Here is a 27,298-nt window from a genome sequence, read left to right on the forward strand (position 1 = left end):
GCTGCGCTCCCCTGGCCGCAGCTCCCGGGGTGCGGGTGCCCGCCCGGGGTCCCCTTCCCGCAGCCCTCCCCGCCCAGCGCCGGCCGGTCCCTGAGGGGCGGGCGGGGAGTGACGGCGCCAGCGGGCGGGAAGCGACGAGGGAGCCGCGGGGCTCTCGAACGGGAGCACCGGGAAGGAGGGCGGCGGGGCCCGGGGCGCTGGGGTGAGGAAGGGCTGTGGTGTGCCTGCCCTGCACCCCCAGCCTTGCCCCCGCTTCTCTTCTCCCCGGAGCTCGTCGGCGGGGCCGAGGACGCGACGCGTGCCGGGAACGTGCCGGAGCTGAGGCGGCGGCGGCTGACAGATGGAGCCCGACGGCGCGGTGAGGAGCGAGGCGGGCTCGGGCGGCCGCCCAGGCTGGGGGAGCCGCTCCGCCGAGGAGCAGGCAGCGGGGCCGGGAGCCGAGGGCCCGGCTCTGCGCCCCGGGGCCTCGCCCGCAGGGATGGGGCTGCTCCCGCCCGGCTGCCGGCAGCCCCTTCCCGCCACAGCGCCGGTTGCGGCCTGCCGCCATTTTGCGCGCTGAGGTGGCTGCGGGCTGGTGGGGCAGCGCCCTGCCATCGCGTCTACACATAAACACTTGGAAAACCCGGCCCGCCCTGGATACTTCACCTTCTGTAGAGTTCTCTTTTACGCCACAGGACGTGGCGGTCTAGGCAGTTCAGCCCTTCGGCTTTTCTCCTCAGCAGAAGGGTCAGAGCTGCCGGTCATCCCACTCGTTTTCTCTGTTGAACAAATCCCCGGCGTTGCATTAAAACTCAGCCCCCTCGGGTGTCCCAATGCAGTTAAGGATGACCGTGTTTTGAAGGCCTGTAGAGCCTTGATGTCCAATTTCTGATGTTACAGGATAGGAGTGGTGAAAAGAGGCGGGTCGGAGTTGGAAGGTGGGATTAATCACCAGGCCCATGTAGTATTTGGTTTTCTGACCATGGAGGTAGTCAACATAAAAGTGAAAAACTTGATACTGGCAAAGGAGCAATTGTCAAACACTGAAGACATAAAAGTACTGACAAATTTACACATGTACACTGTTCTAAACAAATCACATGATAAAAGTAGTTTAGAAACACAAATAATCACATTAAGTTAGCACGCAAATCCTTTTTGATCCTGTTTTCTTACTGCTACAATGGCATTCAAGTGAGGAGAAATCGTTTGAGATGACTATCGGAACAAAGATTTTAAGATTTTCAAAGGTTAGGATTTTCTTTACCCTCTTGGGAGTTCACAATTGGTGTGTTTTAATGCCTCATTTCTTCCATTTGGGTTCTTTGTATGTTTTTTTTTTCTTTGTATAAGACTTAAAACTTGAAATTTGTGTCGGAAAGTAAAATTTAGGAAGAAAAGGTAGGACTTCTGGATTTGGAGTCAAATGTTACGTATTATTTTGTATTTAAATAGTTAAATTCTGATATTTTGGTTCTGCACCTAACTATGAAACAGAATGTTGTATTTCATGTAAGAGGTGAAAAAATAAACCTGTTCATACTTCAGAAGTTGTTCTTGACAGAAAATCTTCTTCCATCTAAAAGCCTTTGGGTGTACGGGAATTATAATTGTTTCTGACATGTGAGTATTATGACCAGTACAGCTAAAACAAAATACAGAAAGAGTTTAGGGGAGCTTGCTCTGAGTCGTTGTACTAAAAACAGTTTGTGAAGAGAGAGAGTTGTTGACAGGCAGAAAGTGGTGTTATCCATGCTACTATTGTTTACCAGAGACAGATGAGCTTAGTATGTAATTGATGACTAATTTTCAGTACATTATTAATTTTGTTTTAATGTCCCATCAGGGAAGACTAGTCTCAAATCATACCGTGTGAGGCAGACTGTGCTCCATAACAAAGGGCTAAGGGTATTAAAGGGGATGTTTGTGTCCATGCAGTACAGGTGGTGATCCAGAGACTCTGAGGAAGAGTCATGTGCGTGTCAGAGAAAGAGTGCAGTTTGAAGCTGTTGACTTAAAAGGTTGTTGCTATAAAAGGCATAAATTAAGGGGCTTCTAATTAATATAAATTCATCTCCAAAATAGAATAAATAACTTGGGATTCATACAGCAGAGTGCTCTGCACGTGCACACACACACAAACAAAAGGATTTGTAGATTAGATCCTAAATGCCAATTTCTGTAAGGTATTTAAGTGTAAGTGAAATGTCAGATTGTAGTTTATTTAGGATGCTATGGAATTGCTTACAACTAAGCTTATATTTAAATACTTCATAGGGTTGGATTCAGAATAAAAATAAATATGCTTAATGTTCAGCTGTTCAGCATTTGCTGTGCCTACCAAAAATTCTGTATTTTCTGTTTAGAATTTATTCTCTTAGTAGCTTGTACTATGTAAGCTGTTGTAAATTTTTGATTTTTTTTTTTCAATCAACAGGCTGCAAATCAGACACAAACAGAATCTTCACCTTCAACTCCCAACACTGTGTCACCAGTGCCATTAAATAATTCAACCGGTGCTCCAAGGTTTGGAACAGTTACTCCAAATCGCATCTTTGTAGGTGGAATTGATTTTAAGGTATATTTTTTTCCTAATTTTGCTACTAAATGATATTTTATAGCCTATAAAAAGCAATAAGAGAAGTATGTGTGTTTATTCAGGGGGTAAATGCCTTTCGCTATAAAGTTCAAATGAACAGCAGAGAATAAAGTTTTAAACCTTGATGTACCTACCTGTGCTACAAAGTTGCATAAACTTCTGTACCCAGCTGCTAGAAGCTTTTGCCATGCTGGTTCTTCAGATATTTTTTTTCAAAGGTAGCTTTTGTAATAAGCAGATACTATATAGTATGTAAATTTTAAATTAGTGTAATTAGTGTAACATTTAGTGTAATTTATTAAACTGTAAGCTCAGTGTTATAGCTTGCACACAGCAGTCGTCAGTATCTTTAGTTCCTCTAGCACTTTGAGATCATACAAAAGAAGGAGCTATGGCAACAGTATTCTTCATCTATTGCAGTCATTTTCTTAAAAGCAAGTATTTGTTTTAAAATATACGTTAAAGCGTCCCTGGGCAATTTCCAGTATTGCTTTGAAGCCTTAAAATGCTTGTGCCTGTGCATATGCCATAAAAAAACTTCAAATATCAGAGAGTATCAGGCCATTCTTACATTTTTCAGCCATTTTGAACATTCACAGCAAGATATGCACCACACCTTTACAGCTACTGTCTTATTTCTTTCTTACCACTTTAGACAATGAGTTTGTCATTGACTTATGGGAAGCAGTTTTGGTCTACTTAGATGTTGTTTCCACCAACTTAAATGTTGTTTCCACCAACACTATCTTCTATGCCTCGCTCCTCTTAGGCTGAGGACCTTTTAAGCATTGACTCAGATGAAGAGGAGGAAGAATGACAATGTATTCAGACTATCTTGGATAATAATACAAGAACTTCCAGGATCTCCTGACTCATTTGTCCAAGACAATTCGGGTAGAGGTGCTCATAGTTCAAGAGAAGCTGTACAAGGCCTTCGGTGTATTTGGGCTTTAGCAAAAAGGCACAGTAACTATTTAGAGGCATTAATAGTAAGCAAATTACTAGGGCTGTAAAAAGATCTCAGTCTGTTCTGTCTTCACTGCAATTTAAAAGGTTAAAATATTTTTCCATATAACTTATCCGTATTCTTGTCAGTTGTCATTTATTGTACATTTTGAAAGGTTACGTGACTTTGGTTCAGTAACTGATTGGTCTGTTATGAATATTATTTAGCCTCAGTGGCAGAGGAATACAATGTGTTTGTATCTGGAAAGCAGAAGAAGATAGATTTTGTTTGGAAAGGAACGGGAGAGAATGAAACCTCTGTAGACTTTTCAGCTACCTTTCCATTCATTGTGACTCAGATACTAAGTAGAGTCTTAAATTTATTTTGAAATCATAGGATATTTATGTGTTAGTCTCAGATTGCTCTTTGCTATGATTTCAGTAAAAACAAGGTTTGTTTTTTCAAGTTTGCTGGAAAAAAATATAAAGCTCTTTATTTAGCTATTTTTGTAAAAAAATGGATGCTTGCACACACAGATAATTTGCTTTCCAGCAAGCTCTTTTATCATTTTATTGGACACTTCATTTGGTCTGTTGCCATAGCAGTGATTCCTATTTGTAAGAGGAAACATCTGGCTTCTTAAACTTGGACAAACAGTTGAATAATTGAAGTTACAGCTGTGTATCTTTTTGTCCAGTCTGAAGGGGTCTCTCTTCAATGGTGTCATCTTTGACATCCTGTAGGCTTACATTACCCTTTCGTCAGAATCTGTCAAGTGCCTTGGTCCTGTGAGGAGCATGGAAACATGAGTCCTGAAGGTGTCTCTAGCAAACTTACAGATACCGTGTTTATCCAGGTACTTGTAAACGGTACCGTGAATCTTAGAACAGGGTTTCTTTTTTGTTCTTTTTCAGTACACTACTCCACAGATAAATCTTTTATGTTAAATCTTTTATCTTTCATTAATCTTTTAGCTTTTGAAGCTTGCAGTGTTGTGTATACATCATTCACATCTTTTAGGTATTCAGTATAACTTTCTGCGCTGATCACAGTCTTAGGACTCTTAAACTGTTTTAATGTATTTTAGCCTTCAGCTACTTTATCATAGGTTCTTTTTCTTAATTTTGTGAAGCAGCTGAGCTGCACATAACGTGGAACTTAAAAGAAACAGTCTGCTAGAAATTGAAATGTTCTCCTAGAAATGTGAAGCTTTATCTGTACAGCTTCAGTTTCTAAGCAGCTAAGTTCTGGTGTTCATTGGAGAAAGTTTTAAGGGAAAGGCACATCTTAAAATCAGTCTTTTTTTTTTTTTTTCTCTTTGGGTTTTTCATCATTTAAGAATGTGAGAACACTTCAGCTTATATAAAATGGTTCTACAGCATATGCTATCAGTTGTTTGAATGGGTTTATTTTCTGACATGAACAGACTTTCATATTTCTACCTAAGTGCAAAACATGATCATCTATTCAAGAGAATGGCTCTGGATGCCACTCAGTAATTTATTAACCTTTCAGTGCTGCATAGTTGCTCAGGAACTGATGTGTTAATGGCAGAATGCTTGGAATAGTGAGGGAGGTAAGTCTTGTACCATCAATGCTCTCTGGTCTTAAAGGTTGCTGCAAACTACACTATTTCTTTTTGTAAAATACATCTTCAGGGTAGAGTTATTCAAAAAGTGTGAGCTTCATATTCTTGCTAGTTATGAAAGTTATTAAATTACAGCTTTTGTTTCTTTGTTTTAAAATCTTTTTCCTTCTCAAACTCAGTTAAGCCTCTGATACATAGGAGGAGATTTTTGCTAAATTGCATGCGTACTCTTAAAAGCAACAGAAGTTATTTACTTAGAGGTAAAATAGCACTTCTTGTGTACATCCTTAAAAATAATCATAACTATAGATGAATACAGAAATTACCTGAAGTGGATAAAAATCCATGTATATAAGCATGCTTCTTGACAGCATTAGGTATTGTATTAACAAAGGACTGTGCAGAATAAAACTTTCAATTCTGAAATGTGGTGTTTAGGACACCATATTTATTTATGTTAACACTGTTAAGAAAAACTAATTCATAGAAGGGAGACAAGTGTTCATATAGCTTAAGCGTGTGCATTTGCTAGGAATTTGTTTCCTCCATGTGTACTTGGATTAGAAGGGAACAGTACTTAGAGCATTTTTTATCAAAAGTTTCTTGCTTAGTTCATGCTGGGGAGTACCCACAGTGTATCTGTATATGTGTGTGTATGTATGTGTGTACATATACACACATATATCCATATATATGTTATGAAAGCCAACACAGTCTGCTGTTGATGTTGAGAGAGTGATTTGTTTCATATTGTAAACAGTACTCTAATGCATAATGTGTGTGTGTGTGTGTGTGTATAATCCCATATTGTTAACTGTCTTCAGTGACCATACCTGTAAAGGGATTGTTCTGTAAATCCAATAAAACTTTTCAATATTTTAGTGGTTTTCTAGTGTTATTGCTGAATATGAAAAGGCAGTTATTAAATAGGGATGCTGTTCTCTTGCTTTGAGCCACATGTGCCTGCTTATTCTTTTGTCATTTAATCCAGCGTTATAATTAGTTGGTGGCAAACTTTGTTCAAAGTATATCCTTTAAAAGTCTTATGGAAATATTCCTTAAATGACTACACAAATCAGCTCTTCTTTCTTTCTTTCTCTCTTTCTTTCTTTCTTCTTTTTTTTCTTCCTCTTAATTTATTTTACTAGACTAATGAAAATGACCTGAGGAAGTTTTTTGCTCAGTATGGCTGTGTGAGAGAGGTGAAGATAGTAAATGACAGAGCTGGAATATCAAAGGGGTTGGTATAGTAGAGTAAGCATGCTCTGTGAATTGAAAATATAACAGAAAGTTGCCTGACTACAGTGGATTTTATTAAAATTTTCATAGCTCAGAACCTTATTAATACATGTAATTGGTGGCCCCAAATGTTCCATGTGTCCACAAATCTGCTTGTGTTCTCTAATATCAGCATATAAATGGCTTTGTGACTTGCATAACTCTAAAACCATGTGGTCATTTTATTATAAGATGAAGCTGTGTATAACAAGACAGAAAAATCATGATCCTTTCTGTTGTTTTTTAGTAATAATTTAATTAAAGTACCCTTTTTTGGATTATCTGTTAAAAATACATAATTTCTATTGCTGAGTGCCAGTGTGGAAAGGAACCTGAGGATAGAGGAAGAGGTGAGATGTACCTCATTATGCTGGAGTACAGCACAAGAACCACGATTATTTTGTGAAGATTTTTCAAACAAGAACACGGGACAAATCTGAGAATGAATCATGACTGCAGAAAAGGGAACTAAGACTAGAAGTCAGTAAAGAGAAAAATGCTGAAGAATAAATACAGAGAAAGATTCAGATTGGGCAGTAAAGTACTTGTTTAAACATTTTGGTCTTTGGTTTTAAAAATGTTTCCAAATTTGGTTAGAGAAAGCAATCTAGCAAAAGCTCATTGGTTTTACAGTATGGCTGGTCAGAACCTCTATACTCACATAAGCATAGAAATGCTCAGAAAGTTTGGTATTTTTTATTGGAAGTTCTAATATGCTGGCTGGAATAACAGAGGCCTTCTCAGTATTTTCTGAAGTCTGAACTTGGGAAATGTTAGTAGGAGTTCTTTATAGAAAGCCTGTTTCATTTGTTGCAGCAGTTAAGAGATGTGGTGAAAGAGATATTATGTCGTGAAATGTGAGAATACTTCATCCTCAAGTGCACCACAAAACTGTTGTTTAATGTTAGTCATGTCAAGACTGACAGAATAATTCACAGGTAAACACCATCTGTGCATTGCTGATTTATCTGAGAACTCTATTTAATGTACTGGGCAGTGACTATGGAAGTGTGGAGCATTCACAGTTGTCACTGACATTGATGGGAACTATGCTATGAAATACTGTATAAAAATAAAAAAAAAAATCCAAAATGTCTCATCTTGGGTACTCATAACAAGTGAGAGCTTCAAATCAAAATCTCGTTGTTAGAAAAAGAAGGAACTAAAGACATGCACTGTTTTAGGTTTTGCCTAGCTGTTTAGGTGAGCTCATTCACTGCATGTAAACAATAACATATGACCATCTACTTAAACATATTAGAAAGACTAGAACAAGGATTATTATATTAACAAATGAAGATTATGGTTGGTACTACAGTCTCATTTCTACATGGCTGATTTTTTTCTAGTAATTTACTTCCTAATGGTATTTCTACTGGATGTAAATTATTGATGTGGAATGTATGAAAATACGAACTTCAGAGACATAGCTCTCTTTTTGTTTAGGTATGGCTTCATTACTTTTGAAACTCAGGAAGATGCACAGAAGATACTACAAGAGGTAAGTAATACTTCCCATTATGATTCTCTCTTAAATAATTAGTTTCACATTAGTCTTTTCAGTTGGCTACTGTGGATTTGTAGATCTGTTAAGATTGGTCACTATGTCTTTATACCAATATCTTGTGGAACCAGGGAAAGGAGCTGCCACTTCCTAGTAGAATGTTTTACTTTGACATAGTGTTTACTTATTCTACATTTGCTCCGTAAGGACTGTTTTTCAAACGCATTCTGATTACTCTTTCTCCTTCACAATTGCTTTATCTTGCTTTACTGGAAAATCCGTTGCTGTCAAAATCTTGTGGAGAGTTAGGAAAGACAACTGCTTTCTTTTATTCTGGCATATTTGATTTTCAGAGCTGATGTAACTCTTTTCAGAAATAATTAAATTCACTTGAAGTCTGGTAGGTTTATTTTATGTCACATAATGGTTGCTTCTCTATTTAGCTGCATTACTATTTTGATATTCCCTCTAGAACCTCCCTTGAGACTGGGTTAACTGTTCAGCTGGATATTAGCTCTTCACTTCTTACTTCTTAAACATGTGTTCCATTTTTTGGATGGAATATATTGGGTAGGTCAGTTGGTTGGTATCCATACCTGTGAACGTACTGAGAGATACGAAGCCTTGGATACTATTTTCTTTTCTTCCTCTCCCTGCATAATGTCCTCTACCAAATGCAAAAATTAAAATATTAAAATACTTGGGCTTTGTTGAAAATTAATGTGCTCAAATTCAAAATAAAAGTTGGGACATTTTAAAAGAAATCTTTTGGGGTATTTTCAAAAAACACGGTCATGTGAAGACAAAAGAGTACACAGAGAGGAGCACCTTTTTTTTTCCCCAGTTTTTATTGTTTTCTTTCTCTGAACTAGAACTCCAAGGGTACTTACTACCATCGTGAAAACGGTTTAGGATTTTTGCCTGTAACCGAAAAGCTATTCCAGTGAAGTCTTAGTGGTGTTTCACTGAATGAGACTAATAGCTTTTTGTCTGCAGGAAAAACTTTAATGTAGATATCCTAAAATATCCTACAATAACATCACCAACATCACCTTTTTCACTTCTGCATCCCACTGTTATTAATCTTAAGATCAATTAGGATACCTCTTTTTTTTTTTTTTTTTTTGACATCTTTAGTGGAGTTTCCAAACTTTAAAAATATATTACGATTTAAATGAACGATCTTTTATTTTATACTATTGGATTTCTTTGCATTTATATGGTGCTCTGATAGTCGTTTGCATTTATTTTTGCATCCTACTTCAGAAATTTCTTTTTCTGTTTTGCAGTCTTTGAGTGTATTAAATTGAATTAGTCTGAAAAACAGACCGTGAGGAGTTTCACTGGAATCCTTTTTCCAGTCATATTTTATGGCATCTAATACTACCTCTTCCCATCTTTCTGTATTCATTTTTTCGTCATCACATCTTTTCCTGTTAATTTAATTTTCTTTAGCATTGCATGTAACTTTTCATGTATTAAACACTCTGAAGATATTTGCACAGATTAGGTATTTCTCTTAACTGAGGAAGTCATACATAAAAAACCAGCCTAAATTGTGACAGATCACATCGATGGGATTGCATTGGGAAGGTTCATCTTCTGTTGTGTGTGGTAGATTGCAGTTTGACTGAAACTTGCATCAATTTTCAAGGAGTTGCTCAATGGTTAATAGGCTAGGTAGGTATGTTTGCAATAGGTAATACTTTTTTATGAACACCAAAATTAAGAAAAAAAAAGTTTTGCCTTTTCCTAACTTTTAAGCCTTTATGTGGGACTTTGTATTATGCATAGGTGTTCAGTTATTTCACTAAGTAGGGCTCAAATTAAGAAAATATATTCATTAATTAACTGTTGTCCATCTGTTGGATGTAATTTCTATTTCTGCCTATAATCTTTAAGAAGTAAACTATTACCTCTTTACTGGAAAAATTACAGCTTTGACACTGAAAAATTTGCGCTGTCATGTGGTGGTTTAGGAATTGTATAGCTATTGGGAAAAAAACAGCTTTATTTGTCTGTACCTAGCACTTTTTTTTAGTTCTTCTGCTATACTTTAGCCTTACTAGGGTATCAGTTTTGATGTGCTTTTATGTTCTGTTGCCCAGGATATAAGGAAGTTTTAAGACAGCCTCATATAAAATAAAAGCATGTTTTATGTTCTGGGCTTATTACCTAGAATTAATTACTGCTGTGATCTTTTGTAAAATACATCATGATCACGAAAAAAATGAAATTGAATATCTGTATTTGCATATATATATGCATATATATTGTATGAGGAGAGGGTATCTGTTACTCGAGAGGCTCCATGAGGAGTAAGTAATATTAGAAATTACTGATAATTGCTTTTGTGTATGTGAAGTATAATGATAAGATAAAAAAGGATCTAGTGTAGTTCTTGTTTTATAGAGAGGCACTGTAAATAAAAAGCAGTGGAGGGTGAAACCCTAAGTAGCTTGCCTGCCTCTTATTTTTGATTCTTGGGTCCTTAGATTTATGTAGAAAATAAAAATACTGAATGCCTTTTTTTTTTTTAATTCTAGGCTAAAAAGCTTAGTTATAAGGATAAGAAGTTGAATATTGGTCCAGCAATAAGAAAACAACAAATACGGATTCCTCGTATGTATTTTCACTTGCCTTTCTCTGTTATGTGTGTGTCACTAGTCGTTTTAGTTTCTAACCAAGATGTGCCTGGTCATGCATTGCATTAATGCTGTGGACAGAACAGACTCAGAGTAGTTAGCACTGGAAGTAAATAGATGCTAGTGGAAATGTCCAGATTTGGAGCGTCTAGGATTGATAATCTTGAATTATTTTATCTCTTAATGTATTACTGGCTTGGAAAAGATTATCTATGTAGGGACAAGCTGAATGGAAATTTTTATCTCAATTCCCAGACACAACCTCAGGTCTAAACACTTAAAAGAAGGAATCTGTCCTCACAGATTCTACAGCACAAAGCAGGTTTTGCTGGCTCACTGATTGGGTTGTCACTAATCATTTATTTATATTAGCAAAATCCATCAGAACCATTGCACTTTGCTTTCTTCAGCAGACACCATATAGAGTGGGTGGTTTCAGTCTCCACTCAGTTATGACATTTCTCTGCTGTGAAATAAAGACATAGATGCTAGAGTTTCCTACTCTGACAAAGAACTATCTAGGCCAAACACTTGCATAAGAGGACTGTTGATGAGCCACCTTTGTCAGATAACTAGTCTTTATCTTGGGCAAGCATGCTGTTAAGATGTTCTTCTGTACCTTTCCATTGTACTGACTTCCTTCTAGAGAAGATGCCCTCCCCTTCTGCCAAGGACAGTTTTATTTCCATAATACATTGAAAAAGATTAAATCATACCATTTAAGATGAGATCTGATTTTTTTTTCGTATAGCCAGACATGCTATTTTGTTATTCCTCAGTAAAGGCTGTGTATCAGAGATGTAAAATACTTTACTTTAGGAATGCAGCAGCAAATTAAGTATACTTTTCTTCCATTTGAGGACAATAGTCAGAAGAATTTCAGTTGAATTCTAAAGTTTTCTTTATTTTTTATTGTCATTTTATTGATGAGAAACAGTTCATATGTGCATTAGCACTGTTGTTGCATGCATACTTTCACTCAAGACAGGAAATTTCTTCTCCCTCCATATGCATAGGTATGCCCTTCTCCCTTTTAAATTTGTAGGGTAGCATTTGCCCAGGGGAAATGGAATTCTTTATTCCAACTGCATAGTTTCTTTGCTTCAGAAATTATTCTGCATGGTCTTTGCTCAGCCATTGTTGAGGGTTTACATTTGTTTATATTTTTTTATTGTTGGTGGAGGGGTTTTTGTTTGTTTTTGTTGTGCTTTGTTTTCCTTTTCATCTTTGACTTGGACTTCATCAGTTGCACTGCCAGACTTCTGTTGCTTCCTTCTCCTGACTCTTGTGCTCAATGTATCTAGATTCAAAGTGTGGTACAAGATCATATTGTCATCTGGATATATATCCTGGTATTCTATTTCAGTTTTTCTGCTCTCATGTTCAGCCCACTAACCTTAGTCGTTAGGATAGTTTGCTCATTTGGAGGCTTGTGCAAGTCTAAACTTCCAGTCACTGAAGGGCTGCAGCTGTATTGTATTCAGCAGAATTGAAGACATCATTCCTTTGGTAGTCTCATTTATCATTTTCTTTTCCAGCCCAACTAATCCAGTGTTAGGGATCTCTTAAACTACAATTTAAGGCAGTAGGAATAAAAGAAAAGCAATCTTCTTTCTTATGTATATATCTTAGGTATATATATATTTACTGTCTCTTCCAGAAGTGGGTAAAAATCAGGGTTCAAAATTCAAGTACTGCTGTACATCACATTCTAGTTGTGTTGAGTAACTGATACGCATGTATCTGTATTCTGCAGCCCTTCCAAATTACCTCTGGCATCATCCTGTGATTCTCTTAGAGGGAGCAGAGGTGACACTAGGCACACACTGTCCCATGTTCGTTCTTTTGGGTGTTTTGATTCTTTGAAGATCAGAAATGATCTTCCTTCCTTTTTTATGACCTTCACACTAAACAAAAAAAAAAATTACTGTTAACTCACTTTCAGGTTCTACTGTAATACCAGAATCTGGTACGATGTACTTGACTACTTCAAGTGGATATCCTTATATTTACCATAATGGAGTGGCTTATTTTCACACTCCTGAAGTTGCTTCTGTTCCACAGCCATGGCCAGTAAGTAACAGATTTTTGTATACATGCTTTTCTATGGACAAGGATGAGTGCAGCATTTCTAATTCCCTCCTGCTTCTGGTTTCTCCAGCTATGCCTTATGTTTGATATTTAAATGTTTTTTGTTTGTTTGTTTGTTTGTTTGTTTACTAATACTGAGGAGCTCTTGGTGCTTACGACCCTTGATTGGCTTCATTTATTATTCTGCTGTGGGTGAGGTGCTTATGGCTGCAATAGCTGCTATGTTGAGGGTGAAAGGAGAACTTATTGATAGATGAACAAAGTAATTATATTGTCAGTACTATGGTAGGAGTACTGCTTCTTACAGGAGGAAGAATGTGGTAGATTGATTGTTTGACTTTAGTGGGTTTGGTGCGGTTGGCCCCCTTTATTTTGCTGGTGTTTCCCTGATCCTCGACTGGTTCCCCACAATAAACAGATTTCCAGCTGGTTTAGTTCCTTGAACTGTCTCACTGCCAAATCATACAAGTGCTGGGGCTGGCGCAAGGAAGGGAATTGGAAAAGGGAAGGTAACGTCTGGGGCTGTGGAGAGGATAGGAATACATCAGTGAGAACTTAGATTGGCTGTATTGCTTCATTTATTGTGTAGACCCTCAGGAAGCAGCGGTCTTGAAGAACCTAAATGCAAGTTAAAACCTGGTAAATGCATTTTCAAAAGGGAGGGGAGGTGGTTCAGCATATAGTATTTAAGATAAATTAAAGGAGGGACAATTTATGAAATTGCTGCATTGACTTGTAACTTTTTTGTCTTTAAGTCACGCTCTGTTTCCAGCTCACCTATGATGGTAGCTCAACCAGTTTATCAGCCTCCTACTTATCATTATCAGGTATCTGTTTGAAAATTACTTTCAGAGCGTTGGTACTCCCTCCAGACATGCAATTTTTGTTTGCAATGCTGTCCCAGTTGTGTTTATTCTTAAAAAATAGAAAGACTGTTCAAAATAGCTGTTTAAAACGGATTTTAACTTCATTGAAGATTTTTCACTAGTGATTTTTTCATAGTGATTTTTCACTAGGATACGATTTCTACCTACCTGTCTAATTATATGGAAATGGAATAAATTCTTTTTTTTTTTTGTTGCTAGACAGCTGTCTTAGTACCATTCTTTTTTTTTTTTTTTTTTTTTTTTAATCATTCTAAGCCAAACTTCTGCTCAGGGCAGTGTTGGTTAGGTCAGGTGTCTCAGGAACTTGTCCAGCTGAATTTTTAAAATCTCCAGTGGAGATTCTACAACCTCTCTGGACAGATTCTTCCAATACTTGATCCTTCTCCTAGTAAAAGATTTTTTTTTTTTGATTTTGTTTTTATTTATTTTCCTCCTTGTGTCTGAGTAGAATGTTCAAGTTCAGCGTTTGTCCGTTAACTCTTGTGCTCTGAACACCTCTGATGAGTCTGGCTTGGTCATATTAATGCCCTCCCACTAGGTAGTTGCAGCCCGTGATAGCTATACCCTCCCACCTTCATCCTTCTTGAAGCTGAAGAAACCCACTTCTGTCAGTATCCTGGTATGTCTGTTCTCCAGTTCCCTAACTGTCTTGGAGGCCCACTGCTGAACTTCTGCAGCATGCTTCATGTGTATTGGAAAGTTAACTGCATTTTGTACATTTTCTTACTTAGCCACATTTTAGAGATGCTTTGTTATTTTAGAAGCAATGAAATGCCCAGCTCAGAGGCTGAATGGAAGTAGACAAAATTATGTTCTTGAATTATTTGGGGGTTTATGAAAATAATTAGTTCTTAATTAAGATTTGAATGAGGATTTGGGATGGTTTTGAATCTAGTATGTTGGGAAGGTGTATCTCTGTGCGTATGTTCTTGATTATATAAGTAATATCTTCTGCCTGTTTGAGTTTAGGCACCAACACAGTGTCTTCCAGGTCAGTGGCAGTGGTCTGTTCCACAGGTAAATACAGTTCACAGTTGAAGCATTTTACCATTAGCTTGCATCTAGTTTAAAGAAAGGATGTGGTCGTCCTTTTTTTTCAGTAGTTTTTTTCTTCAAATCAAATGCTAAAATGAAATTTCCCACTATTTACAATGTTGGTGAAATAAATAGCTATATTTTATTAATGCATCTGCAACGTTTCTGGTACAATAGAAGGCATAAAATAGCATTTACTGAAACATGAAGAAAAAACTTCTTGTAAAGAGATCATGTTCTGCTTCCCCTCTTCTTCCGAAGAGGTTTGTGTTAAATTATCAACAAGGTTTTTTTGTATAACATTTTTGCAAATTATAACTGTACAATGTGTGATTTTGGGAGTGTCAGTTTTAGAAAGTTCTGGAATTCTCTAACAATGATCTCTAAAATGTCAATGAAATTTGAAAAATCTTTTAAAGGGATTTAAGGACGTCTTTGTTTTATCCTGCTATCTGACTTGCCTAACGGCTTCCCCCGTCAGATTGTTTCTTTAGGTTTCTTAGATTCTTTCTTAGTGAAGATGAATTTGGCACTTTGATTCAAAGCTTTAACTTTGTTTATATGTAGCAAAGATGACTGTAAAATAAGCTTTGCTATTTATAGCATATAAATCATGTCGATTTATGGAAGTAATATGCTTTATTTCAGTCTCCTGCTTCTTCACCTTCGTTCTTTTATGTGCACCCTTCTGAAGTCATTTATCAGCCAGTAGGGATTGCCCAGGAAGGTGGTTGCGTACCTCCTCCTTTCCTTCTAGTGGAAGCTGCAGTTCCAGAGGTATTTTCATAATCACTTTTATTCTCAATCGAAGCATTCATCTGCAATTGAAAAACACATTTAGTTTAAGCACAGGTAGTTCCGTGCACTTACGTCAACAGTTTGATGTACTTTCCCCCAAATCCATGCTGTTGCAGAGTTAATTCATTTTTAGTTGTCTTCAGATTAGAATATCTCTTCCAATTTTCTAGGAGGATACTGAGATTCAGAAATATTTTAGAGGATCACAGGTGTCTGACAGCAGTATAAAGGCTCATCAAAGTGTTTTATTTGAAGATAATATTTAAATAAAATAGGAGTCAAGATCTTCAGAATGCTGAATTAATCTATCCAAACTATGAGTTTCTCTAAGTAGTTCTTTTTCTGTGTAAGTAGAAGCTAGTTTCTGGATGTTCAGAAGAGCAGAATGAATTGAGAGTAGTTTCTGCTATGCTTCGCATACAATTTTTTTTTTTGCTTCTGTATCAGTAGCAATTCTAATTTTTGAGAGATTTTTAATGTACAATAAGGCTATTTCTTTATGATTGGGTATGAAAAATGACAGTAATAGACTAAAAAAAAACTATTAAAATTTGAAAAAGTGTTATGATTAATTGGTACTCTTCCTCTTTGTTAATTCATCTTAACAGAGATGTCAGAATAAATGGTAAATTAGCTCAGTAATAATTAGCTCAGTAATATTTTTACAAAAGTTGGAGATAATTGTATTGCTACAAGAGATGATTACCAAAACTGATACTCCAAACATCTTTAGTGAGAAATCCTGACACACGTAAATAATACCACTACAGCCTTCTTCTTGAATAATACAAAACATGTGTTGCTGTTTTCTTTCTCCTTTTATAAAACACATAAATCTCAGTATTTATTGTATAATATTTAAACACTGTTCCAGTTAGAGCTGAGTGAAGCTTTGTACTACAAAAGTGTGCTACTTCAGTAAAAGAAAGTGCTTTCTGGCACTAATCTAAATAAGGTAGATTAAAGATATGATAGTGATCTAAACAAACTAAATTAGCCAAACTTTGATATACTAGGAATAACATATTTAAATAGTGATATTTCTGTTTGTAAAAAGTTTAGTAGATGTTTTTATATATAAATAGTATATATTACTCAACAGTTTGAAGTTACAAGGAATTTAAAATCACGTGAAAGGTTTGTTAGCAATAATAATAATAATAATGAAAAAATGAAATAAGCTTTTCTGCTCACTTTTTTTTTTTTTTAATTTTTATTTTTTTATATTAGCCATATTCTGATCATGGAGTTCAAGCGCCCCATCACCAGCCTTACGCCCAGAGTGCCATAGCCATGCCTGCACCTGTGAGTCAAACTAAGCCAGTTAAAGTAAGCACAGTAGTCTTACTGTCCCCTCTTCTGAAGGGGGACAGGAAGAGAAGAGGGGCAAAGGTGAACGTCTTTTAATAATGAATTAATAAATAAGGGAAACAGAGATGTTGCAGACAAAGTGAGGTTTTTCTCCACTTTAGGTTTGGTTACAGAGAGGGCATAGAGATTACTGATTTTAAAACTATTTTTGGAAAAAAAAATACATAACTTGTTATTATGAAATTGAGAATCAGAGAAGTGCAAATTAACAATGTGTTTTGAGAGAAAATGATGGTACAAATCCTTGTCTTTGTCTTTGGATCTTGAGAAGTTGAATTCATTGCTTGCAGCCTCAAATAAGCACCCTATGTTGTGTCAAGGTGGAGTTCTGGAACACTGTATGAAAAACCATCTGGGTCAGTTGCTTGCAGGTGTTTTTCTGCACAGTTCTGGTATTGAATGGCCATTCTAAAAACTGTGGTTCTTCCATATCACCTGATACAAGGTTTTTCTTGAGTCTCAGTTTAAGAACCCTTCGCTTAAATTTCTAAGGATGTTAACACAACTTTTGAAATTAGGTTTTGCTTAGACTTTGCTTGATAACAAAAGACTGAAGGTGTCGGTAGGTTTACTTGATACTACAGCACTTCTTCTGTAAAGATGATTGCTAAACTACAAATAACAGTAAGTAAGAATGACTCAAAGATTTGTTACAGGCTCTCATATATTTCCTTAATTTATTTTAGATTTATTTTGAGAAGAATCTTTTCCAGAGTATTGTGTAACAGTATCTCCTAAAATATCCAGCAGAGGGGGCTGTAACATTAAGTGTTGTCTGGAAATAAAATGCAATTACTCCAATAAAAAAAAGAAAATAGAAACTGAATATGAGTTTAAGAATAGTAGTCCTGGGAGATTCATCTCTTAAAAGAGAGCTGGTATGACAGAGTGATCATATTATCCAGTTTACATTCCATTTTCTCACACACATAAGCAAAAAAATACACAATAGTCTTGGAATCAAAAGCAAATGCATTCTGTATCAAATACAGAAGCAAGCTTTTTACTTTGAAACTTTTATTATCTATCCTAGGACCAAAGAGAGCAAGATAGTGTGCAGTAACTTACAAGGTAGATCTAAAGCATGTTAGCTTTTCCTCTTCCACCTTAATGACCACAGTATCATGCATTTTCTTAGAGCAAAGTAGTTTACCATGTGGTAAGTGATAATGTATTAATTTGGTGTAGAATGTGTATGCATGGTAAAGCCATGTTTGAAAAGTTATGCGGCATAGGAAATGAGCTGCACATTCATACTCATTTACCTCATGATACAATATTTAGTATGTAAGCTTTATACCAGCTTAATCTGGTATAACCCAGGAGCTCATTCCTTTTCCATACCAACCATTTCCTGTGCTCATACAGGTTTTTGTGTGGCAATATGGTAAAACAGGTCAGGGGACTGATGTAGGTAAAGGGGAATCCCCGCTCCCAGTACACATAAAGCACTAAAACTTGCATCAGTTCCTCAAACCACTTTGTCAAGCAATAGCGCAAACTCTTAAATTAGAAGTTTGGTATATAACGGAGGAGCTAAGACTCGTGTTAGCAGTGCTCATTTAAGCATAGAACTGCTAATCCTATGTATTCCTTCACTGTATTTTTTTCTTTCTTACCTATTTTCTCAGAAGTCTTCTTTGAGTCTATAACTAAAACTAAGCTCTGTTCAGGTCTCAAATAGATTCCCAAATACATTTAGACTCTTACAAAGACTAGAGGAATTCTGATAATTGTATTCATTATAAATTAATGCCAAGTAATTTCTGACAGTTAATTTTATTTATTTGTAGTTTTGTTTAGCAGTTAATAGTTCTGGAACATAATTCTCCATTCATCTTACCTTTTTATGTACCCTCTTACAGTTTTGAGTATGTTATAATGCCTTTGATCAGCATATATTGTCTGTCACTATGGTTGGGCACTAGAGAGTGACTGGAAATAAAAGAGCAAATGTTGAGAACAGGCTTGTATTTATTAAGCAACTGTTTGTCTCATTACCACCTGCTCCCCAGCTGCAGGAAAATATTACCTGCTGGCTGCTTTCTTGTTAAAATATCCCAAAAAACATGTATCTGCTGCTTGAAAATTATGAGTAATGGCCATGTAAGAGGGAACAGATTTAAAAATGAAGACGTTGTATTGATGGTCATTTGTTGTCCCCAGTGCACTAGGAGTTGCAACAAATGCTTTAATATTATTACTACTAGGAGCTGTTAGTCACGTGATGAGAGCAGGATGGATGACAGCCAGTATCCAGATATAATACAGATATGCACAAATATAGTAGAAAGTTACAGACTATAGTGTATAAGTTAAGATTTGAATTCATGTTGTCTGGTTTCAGACCTGGAAGTATTACTTCAGAGTTAAATTTTTGTTTTGATAGATGGCTGTCTTGAATTAGGAAGTACTGGCATGGTCAGTGTTTACTGGATATTGTCTGGGAGGCCTGGGGAGTTGTGCGTTCTGCAGTCTAAAAAACTGAGCAAAGGTATAAAAGGTTGTGCCAAGTGGAGGTGGGCAGGTGAGGGTGATTTGTTGTTTTGTTTTATGCTTTTTGTTTTTCTTCTTGGTCATCTTTTCCGACTGGGGTGTACCCAAGAGGGGTGTACCCAAGAGGGGTAACTTTGCTGTTCCCATGATCTGAATCCAATGGAATGGTTTGGCCAGTGTGAGAAGTATGAGATGATAACACTGTCTTTTCCTGCACAAGACTTCTTAGGAGGCATTCTTTTTTATTTGAGCTTGGACATTTAGTCTAAGGGGAAGGAAATCAATCTACTCTACTTAGATTCTTTATGCCTGTCCTCACAGTAGAGTAGTTTTAGCTGACAGTCCGATGATCCTCATAATCCAGTTCTTGAAAACTAAAAGTGCTATATACGAGATTGGATTTATTTTAAGCTTAACCTGTAGAAAATGTTCTAGAAAGTCACAGAAGAGTACAAAGGTAGTAAGGTTGTTTTTTTTGGTTTTGTGTGTATGTCTTTGTTGTATTTGTTTTGTTTGGTTTGGTTTTTGTTTTGTTGTTTGTTTGTTTGCTTATTTGTTTTTTGTTTGTTTTTCCTGAAAACCTCACTGGCTGGGCTCTAAAGCAACAACCAATCAATGATAGAAATATAACTCGGCTTTCAGATTTGTTTGCTTGTTTTTTGCCACCACTTTGTTCTCTGTTCTCCACAATCTTTTCAATAGCTTTAAAATGGAATTTTGTACTTCCCATAAGAAAAGGCTTTCAGAGAGGTCAAAGATTCTTCACTTAAATACTTCCAGTCTACAGTCCGTTGGCAGTAACTGCATTGCCTCCAACTGAAAATGCAAAGGAAGATCTGCCCATGTCAAAAGAGAATTTAGAGTATTCATTTGAAATGTAGCATTACTAGTACTCATGTATGCTTACATTCTGGTTATAATGGCATATGGTGATAACACCTTGGTCTTTTTGTAGTGGCCATTCTGTAAATTTAACTGAACTTAAAGTGATCCATTTTTCTCTGCAAATAGGAGCAATAAGGTAAAATTTGTGGTTTATGTGCATTTATAATATGCATAAATACACCTATGTTTATGTCTGTAGATATGTATATACATACAAATGTATGTATGTCTAAATTGTGCTTTTTAAAGGAAAGTCTTGGTGTAAGTGTTTTTGGAAAAGCATAGTAATTTTATACTAGAACTATGTACTTACAACATGGTATGTGGAACAAAAAGAATCAAGTTTAATTTTCAGTATAGGTAAGTATTTTTTTCTTCATTTATACATGTAATGAAATAAGGAAGAATAAAACTTCTGTTTTAAATTACCTAAAATCTTGTCCTCATTTATGATTAACAGGAAGCTTGTCACAAGCTGTAGCATGGTCTATTGCTCTTTACAGGGTATTTTAAACTCCACCAAAACCATACTCGTTAATTCTATGTTAACATAGAAAGGAGCAGAATGGCATGCTTTGTCTGGCATTGATTCCTTCTGTGTTCTCTTTACAAGCTCCTCTTTTTCTGTCCTGATAGTACGTTCTCATTCCAGTTTGGTGGTTTCTTTTGCTTTCTCTGATCGGTATGTTTTCCCTCTCTTTACTTTACAGACACTATGGAGCATTCACTATTAAGCCATTTGGGCAGCTTTAGCCTACCTGTTCTGATTTTCTTGTCCAGTCCTTCCCATGTGGCTGAGATCCATCATCAACATACCAGCTAGCAGCTGCCTGTTGTGAAACTTAGGGTCAGTTTTTTTGTTGCAATGCTTGATAGTTATGAACTGGTAAATAATAAAACGCTAATATGGAATTTAGTATAATCTGCAAAATTACTTAGTTGCTTCATGCATGTTTGTAAATTTCCTGTTATTTATAGACAACAAAGTTTATGTAGCTCTTATAATCCATTCCCAAGACAGTTGTGTATATATTCATTCCATCATTATTTTTCTTTCATATTGAAGTTTCCAAGTTCTGTGCATGTTGGGATTATTTTTCCTTCAACAACAAGGGAAAATTTTAGCTTTTCAATGTATGATTTTTGTTTCTGTTATTAGCAACTAGCTTCCTCCCCTTTTCACCTGATTTTTGGTGATTTACAGTGATTTGTGTTCATGGAATTAAACTCTATGGCAAGTGCTTAACAGTTCTTTTTATTGTGAAAAAGGTGCTGCTTTTAGTTGCTTATTTTTCTTTTAAAATTTAGTATTTTAGTGAGATGAAGTTAGGGAAGAATATCCTTTGCACATGCTATTATTTGTGTCCATTTATTATTTCTTAGCCTTTTAACAGCCCAGCAATTTGTAGCAGGGGCTTGCTGGTTGGTTAGGGTGTGACTTCTTATCTGTGTACGCATCTGTACAATAAATCTCTGGATGTGGCTTTAAAAAAATATGCTAGTGTGAAGCTTTAGTTCTTCATTGTCCTGCTGGGACCAGGCATTACAAAGGAGGAAATGTGTTGTGTCTTCCATATCCAAGTGCAAGTCAAAGCTAAAGAAGGAGTTAGAGAAAGAGATTGGAACTCCAAGGCTGATGTAACAGTGGCTAGAGTAGGTACTGGATGAAGGCTGGTACTAGATCGCCCACGAGCCTAGAAGTTTGGGAAGGAAGTGTACAAGATTTGGAGCAAGTAGATGATGAAAAGAAACTGAAATCTTAATTAAGATTTCATTGAGTTGGGTTGAATATTCTGATAGGAATGCAAGAACTACAGCTGGTAGTACTATGAAACTGGCAGAGCTAGAAGGGAGGGGAAAAGACAAATAAGTTTAATAACAGAAGAAAGAGTAGCAGAGAGCTAAGGTTAGAAAACAAATACGGTTTTGAGTCTATCCTTCAGAATGGTTAAGTAAAGAAAACAAAATATCTGGGAGTTCCACAAGTGGAATACAGAGCAGCTGAGATGCAAAGAGAGATTGTAGGAGAAGAACCTGATCTTAGGAGGACCAAACAGAATAATACAAGCTTTCCAGAAACAGTTCTTGCTAGCACCTAAAACAGTAGTCCTGTTTTCTGGATCTTGTCATCTTTTTGTCAGCAGCAAGTGTCATACACTGACAAGTTAATCAGTCAGTTGCGTATTTGTTAGTTTACAAACAGGACAGCTGTCAGTTGTTCAACTCACATTTTATATATCTGTGAGCTTTGGCTACTGAAAATTATATAAGCATGATTACAATTTCAAATAGTTATTTCAAAACTATTATTAAAAATACTGGAAACTACATACAAATCAAAAGAAATTTAAGGCTGACCCATCAGTTTGAGTCAGAGTTAAGGCTGTTTATACAGTATGGAGCTATATATGGTTTTAAAGCTATCTAGAATATTTTCCCAGCTAAGTTGAAATGCTCAGGTATCGGGTTATATACTTAGGAAACTTGTGAAATAAACTAAAACAGTTACTATGAACATCTAGTGCTAAGCTGAGTTTGAGGTTTTTTAATCTATTGTTCTAATCTGTTGCAGAGAATGCAAAAGGTGTTGTTGTTGTTTGTTTTTTTTAATATAAAAAAAAAGTATATGTTGGTTAAATAGTTTCACACAGTATATTATAAAAATGACTGTTCCCTGATCATTTTGAAAGAGGATAGCTATTACTTTACTGACTTGATACACTTATGTAAAGCTATATGGTAAGTGAACAAGACCTGTTCTTGCTAAATTAAACTTGAACTCATTTGAAAGCTCCATTCTTGCAAAGAAAGTTATTTCTTGCCACTGTCAACTTCACCTATAGTATGTAATAGATACTGACTTTCTTTTTAAATCAAGTCCGTTGAGCAGATGGAATATTAGAATAGATTCTATCTTTTCATTGAAGCATAATTAATGTAATAAATCAGACACACTTGGAGGAAACAACATAGCATTTTTCCCTCTCTTTAGGAATCAAGATTGCATTCTGTGAGAAGAAATTTTTTACATCATCCGTCTGTGAGTCTCAAACCTCAATATACATGAAGTCCCCATTTTCGTCCTAGAAAACAGGACAGAATGGAAGATGAAATATACTGTCTTCTTCTACAGATTCTCTAAAGTGTCTTTTTAGGTATTCAGTTTGCTAACGCACCTCTGACGTGGAGGATACATAGTTCCTAACTTCTACCATTTGCCTGAGCGTGCCTAAATTTAAATGCCATAGTGTTTTGTAAATAAATAAAATCAAATTTTGTAGTTTTGACAGGTAAATACATGAAAATGTGATTTTATCCTGCATTTCCTTTTCTTAATAAAAACACTTTCACGGGACAAAACTGTAACTTCTGGTATACAGCCTAATGTATAAACATCGGTTACTAACATAGATTGAAAAATGGCATACAAGTTATTAAACAGAAAATTTCACATTTAATTTCTGTACTATATAAATTTAAAAGGTCCTTTAATTACAGTGGAAAAGCCATTTTCCCACATATACACTAGCAGCATCTGTGTGTTACAGATTTTTTTTTTAATCTATGTGCATTTTGTTTCAATTCCAAGAACTTTTGTGCGTTTCTGGTGTTTTTTGTTTTGTTTTGTTTTGTTTTTCAATCGGAATTCCCTGTTTTTAATAAGTTGTCTTTACATGTGTGTCATTTTAGTGCTTGGGTAGAGTAACTTCTTAAAATTTGGACCACTAGTTGAATAATTGCTTATTATTGCTGATGGTGACATTTTTCTTATATGGTAAGCAGTATATTTGGCTTTATGAAAACTTGAAAACATTTGAGAATTTCACTTGTCTGCTTTGAATTTTTCTGTTGTCTGAGCAAGACTTAGGAACTCCTTTACAATGTAATGAGATTGAATACTTATTTCTCCTCAATTGCAAGAAAATATTTTTCTTCTTTTTATCCTTGCTTCTCCTTTCATCCCGCTAGGATACCTTATATATTTTGTTTAACTTGGGTTCCTAAAAGGTTAAAATATAACCTTTGTATTTAATAGGAAAACAAGCTATGTGTTATTGCTTATAGTAGCATTGACATCTTTATATATGTAAAATATGCTGGTTTATTTTTGTTTGGTTGTGTTTTTGTTTTTTTTTTTTTGTTTTGATTCTTAATCACTTAGGGATCTTACACAGTGGGCATTATTGTCAGTCAATGTAAGTGTAATATGTAAATATCTTAAAAGATGATTCTAGCAGTCAATAGTAGTAGTATTGTGCAGGAAAAGAGGTGGAAACTGGTGCTGTTCTTACAGTTGTTTGAAATTGTTCTGGAAGGAGATGCCATGGACTTAGTTGCATGTTTACTCAAGTTACTTTATACCTTTACTAGGTAGAAAAAAAAATCTACATGATTTAAACATGATTTGTTTTTAAAAAAATGTGTTGCTGTGGAAGCTGTTGAGATCGTTTTGCCCAACGAGTATCAGATATTTGCAAGTTACTGTGTCCACAGGGATATCAGCATATTTCTGAGGGGCTAAATAGCTGCTGCTCTAGTTTGTCATGTCTTTGAGCCAGTCTGTACCACAAAAAATATCTGTCCAGTTATTCTTCTGTTTTATTTAGATTTTAGAATTCATCGTTATAAATACTACAGAAATTTTGGCACAGCCTCACAATAACTTATTTCCATGAGAGAATTTTTATGTAGTAAATCTTTCTGTAAATGCTATGCTGTCTCTGAAGCTGCCAAAAGAAAGTTGTGTGTTCTGTTAGAGGCTTTTTTCTTGGATCATGAAGCAAATACACATTTGACCCACAATGTGGAAGAGTTAGTCCTAAATCTTTATTTTGGGGATTAGCAGTTTCAGTTTACTAAATATAACTTCCCTGTTCCTAGAGTGGTTTAGGGATAGAAGAGGTAAATTTCCTAACAAGTTCTATATTGAAAATGTGCTCACGGGGAAGACTTTTAAACTAATAGCTTGAAAATGTGTAAATATTGTGCAGTCATTTACACATCTATCAGCTTAAGTTGCATCTAATGCAAATACAAAATGTCCTTTATTTCTGTTTATTGGAACAGATGTTAGATTGTTGCTAATGAGTTGATTCCATGACCTTTGCTTCAAAGAATATTTACTTCGTTTTTACTTCCATATGAACTTGATCATTTGGAAGGATATTCAGCATTAAAAACAGAAGTCTACCCACAGTGTTCTGCTGCAAGGTCTATAACTTCAGTCTGGAGGTATCAGTTGTTAGGATTATATCACCAGGTCTTAACAATGCTTCATTTTGTTCTGACACCTAGAAAACACCAAGATGAATCACTGGTAGGTGGTTTTCCTTCAGGAACCACAGATTGCTGTTGAAACATTGATGGTTCTCCATTCATATTGTAGTTTACCTTTCTTTAAGATGTCTGCCAACAATGAAGGCATAACATGAATTACTAGTAGCTAAACCTTTAAGCTCTCAGTAGTTGAAATCCTATCTTAGTAATTCAGGTACCTCAATTGTGTCTGACTTCTGTAATTTATTACAGGAATACACTAATTTACACTAAGAAGACTACACGATTTTCTCACAGGTGGTGTCTAAAATTGCATTATTTTGATACTGTAGCTTCCAAGATTTTTAAAATCTCATAGGCTACACAGTATTACCTTCCTACTGCTTAAAATTTTCATAAAAATTTTCATTAAAATTTTTCAAAATTTTCATAATTCATATACTTCTATACAGAATTAATCTAGTTAAGTGCAGATATTTAGATTCCTCCCTGTGATTTTGGGTTTGGAGAAGGGTTAACATCTCCTTTGGACCTCTGTAGTTTCCCTTTGGTAGCTGTAGGAGGGTTCAGATTAGGAATAGGGTCCTTGGACACTCGGTAGCTGATGGCAAATAATCATCTTTGTCTTTGTGCACTGCTTGTCACATAGTAGCAAACCAAATTAATTTTCTGATTTCCACTTCCTGAGAATTTAGTGACCCTTGCTAGTATTGTTTATTTTCTACTGAACTAGCTGTTACAGTGTTTTTAGCAACTGTTGTTTGTTTAGTGATATATTTACATGGTCAAGTGCTAATTCTAACATTCTGTTAAGTAATGCTGGCTAACAACCTGTAGATTTACAGAATTTATCTCTCCCTTGTGTTTTTATGTATTTGATCAAGGATTGGTTCTTGCATTAAGTAGAATTTTCTGGTTCCCTAATGTTTCGAGTTCCTGCTACTTCTAATCTTAAGCACCAGAAGTCCATTCATCATCCCTGTAAAACAGTTTACATATTTCATATTAAAGTGATTATTTGTATTCTGAAATGTGTTTTTCAAATAGTTCAGTCAATGAGGAAACTACATTCTGCAAAACCTCGCAGAATACATGGCAGAATACATAGTTTTTAACAGTTTGTAAATGTAAGAAGTTATAAGGGTGTGAAATAGTGGGTGTTCAGTTGTTTTTTACTGTAAAAATTACAGTAAAATAGATTTCTAGCTTTGTAATGTTGAGCTGTTACAGTAGTTTAAATTCACCTGGTATAAAATTTCCTTCGGTTCTGTTTCCTATTTAAAAGATACACATAGTAAATCAATACATTAAAGGTCTAAAATATAATGTTAGTGTCTCAATACGCATATACAATCCTGTACATGGTAGGCAAATCCTTAAAGCTTTTATTCAGAAAATCTAAATAGAAATACAGAAAGCAAAACAGTAATATGTGGCTCTAATTTTAACAATGTTTAGTAATGAAGCTAATATGTAATGGAGAAGTACGTGTCTTGTTAGACACATACTTGTCACTGTAGACTTCTTGAGCCACAAATAATTAGAAAATATTGAAATTAAGTTTGAGGGCTTCCTATGGTCATTTTACATCTCTGTCCATCGGTGGAGCTCTAGTCTACGTAAGTGTGTATATTAAATGTAAGCAAAATGCTGTTCATAAAATTTCTAATTGTTTTTTAATCAGATTAGTAAACGAGGACATCCAGTTTGATTTGAAAATGCATGACTTTATTTAACTGCATAGTTTCATTCAATACTGTATTGCAGGTTCAGAGGATCTAGTCAATTGTAGCCTTGTTAAATGAGATACAGTGGATGTATATAGATAAATGTGTAATAAATTTGTAGGTCTTATGTTAGAGAACTGTTCATGGCTTCGTAAATCCAAAGCTCCTTCTGTTGAAGCTGTTTGTGATGCA

The 27,298-nt window shown here is 35.7% G+C and overlaps 1 protein-coding gene across 2 annotated transcripts; it reads left to right on the forward strand.

The window, feature by feature from the left end:
- The first annotated feature begins 340 nt into the window (after positions 1 to 340).
- Positions 341 to 20,836, forward strand: BOLL (boule homolog, RNA binding protein). Of its 2 annotated transcripts, XM_032190402.1 has the most exons (11): positions 341 to 358; positions 2,417 to 2,557; positions 6,261 to 6,352; positions 7,837 to 7,891; positions 10,441 to 10,516; positions 12,485 to 12,612; positions 13,386 to 13,457; positions 14,487 to 14,534; positions 15,201 to 15,329; positions 16,581 to 16,679; positions 20,813 to 20,836. In XM_032190402.1, exons 1-11 carry the CDS (start codon positions 341 to 343, stop codon positions 20,834 to 20,836), a joined length of 882 nt encoding a protein of 293 aa, XP_032046293.1. The 2 variants fall into 2 exon arrangements, with proteins under 2 accessions (XP_032046293.1, XP_032046294.1); XM_032190403.1 differs by lacking the exons at positions 341 to 358; positions 2,417 to 2,557; positions 7,837 to 7,891; positions 10,441 to 10,516 and having other exon boundaries at positions 6,328 to 6,352.
- Positions 20,837 to 27,298: the final 6,462 nt, after the last annotated feature.

This window comes from Aythya fuligula, chromosome 6 (assembly GCF_009819795.1).
Source record: "Aythya fuligula isolate bAytFul2 chromosome 6, bAytFul2.pri, whole genome shotgun sequence".
Lineage (NCBI taxonomy): Eukaryota > Metazoa > Chordata > Aves > Anseriformes > Anatidae > Aythya > Aythya fuligula.

Bases quoted from the DNA above. Each gene is read 5' to 3' on its own strand.
- BOLL (XM_032190402.1), top strand. The intron at 2,558-6,260 runs GTATATTTTTTT...TTATTTTACTAG, and splicing joins TAGGTGGAATTGATTTTAAG to ACTAATGAAAATGACCTGAG. The intron at 12,613-13,385 runs GTAAGTAACAGA...TTTGTCTTTAAG, and splicing joins CTGTTCCACAGCCATGGCCA to TCACGCTCTGTTTCCAGCTC.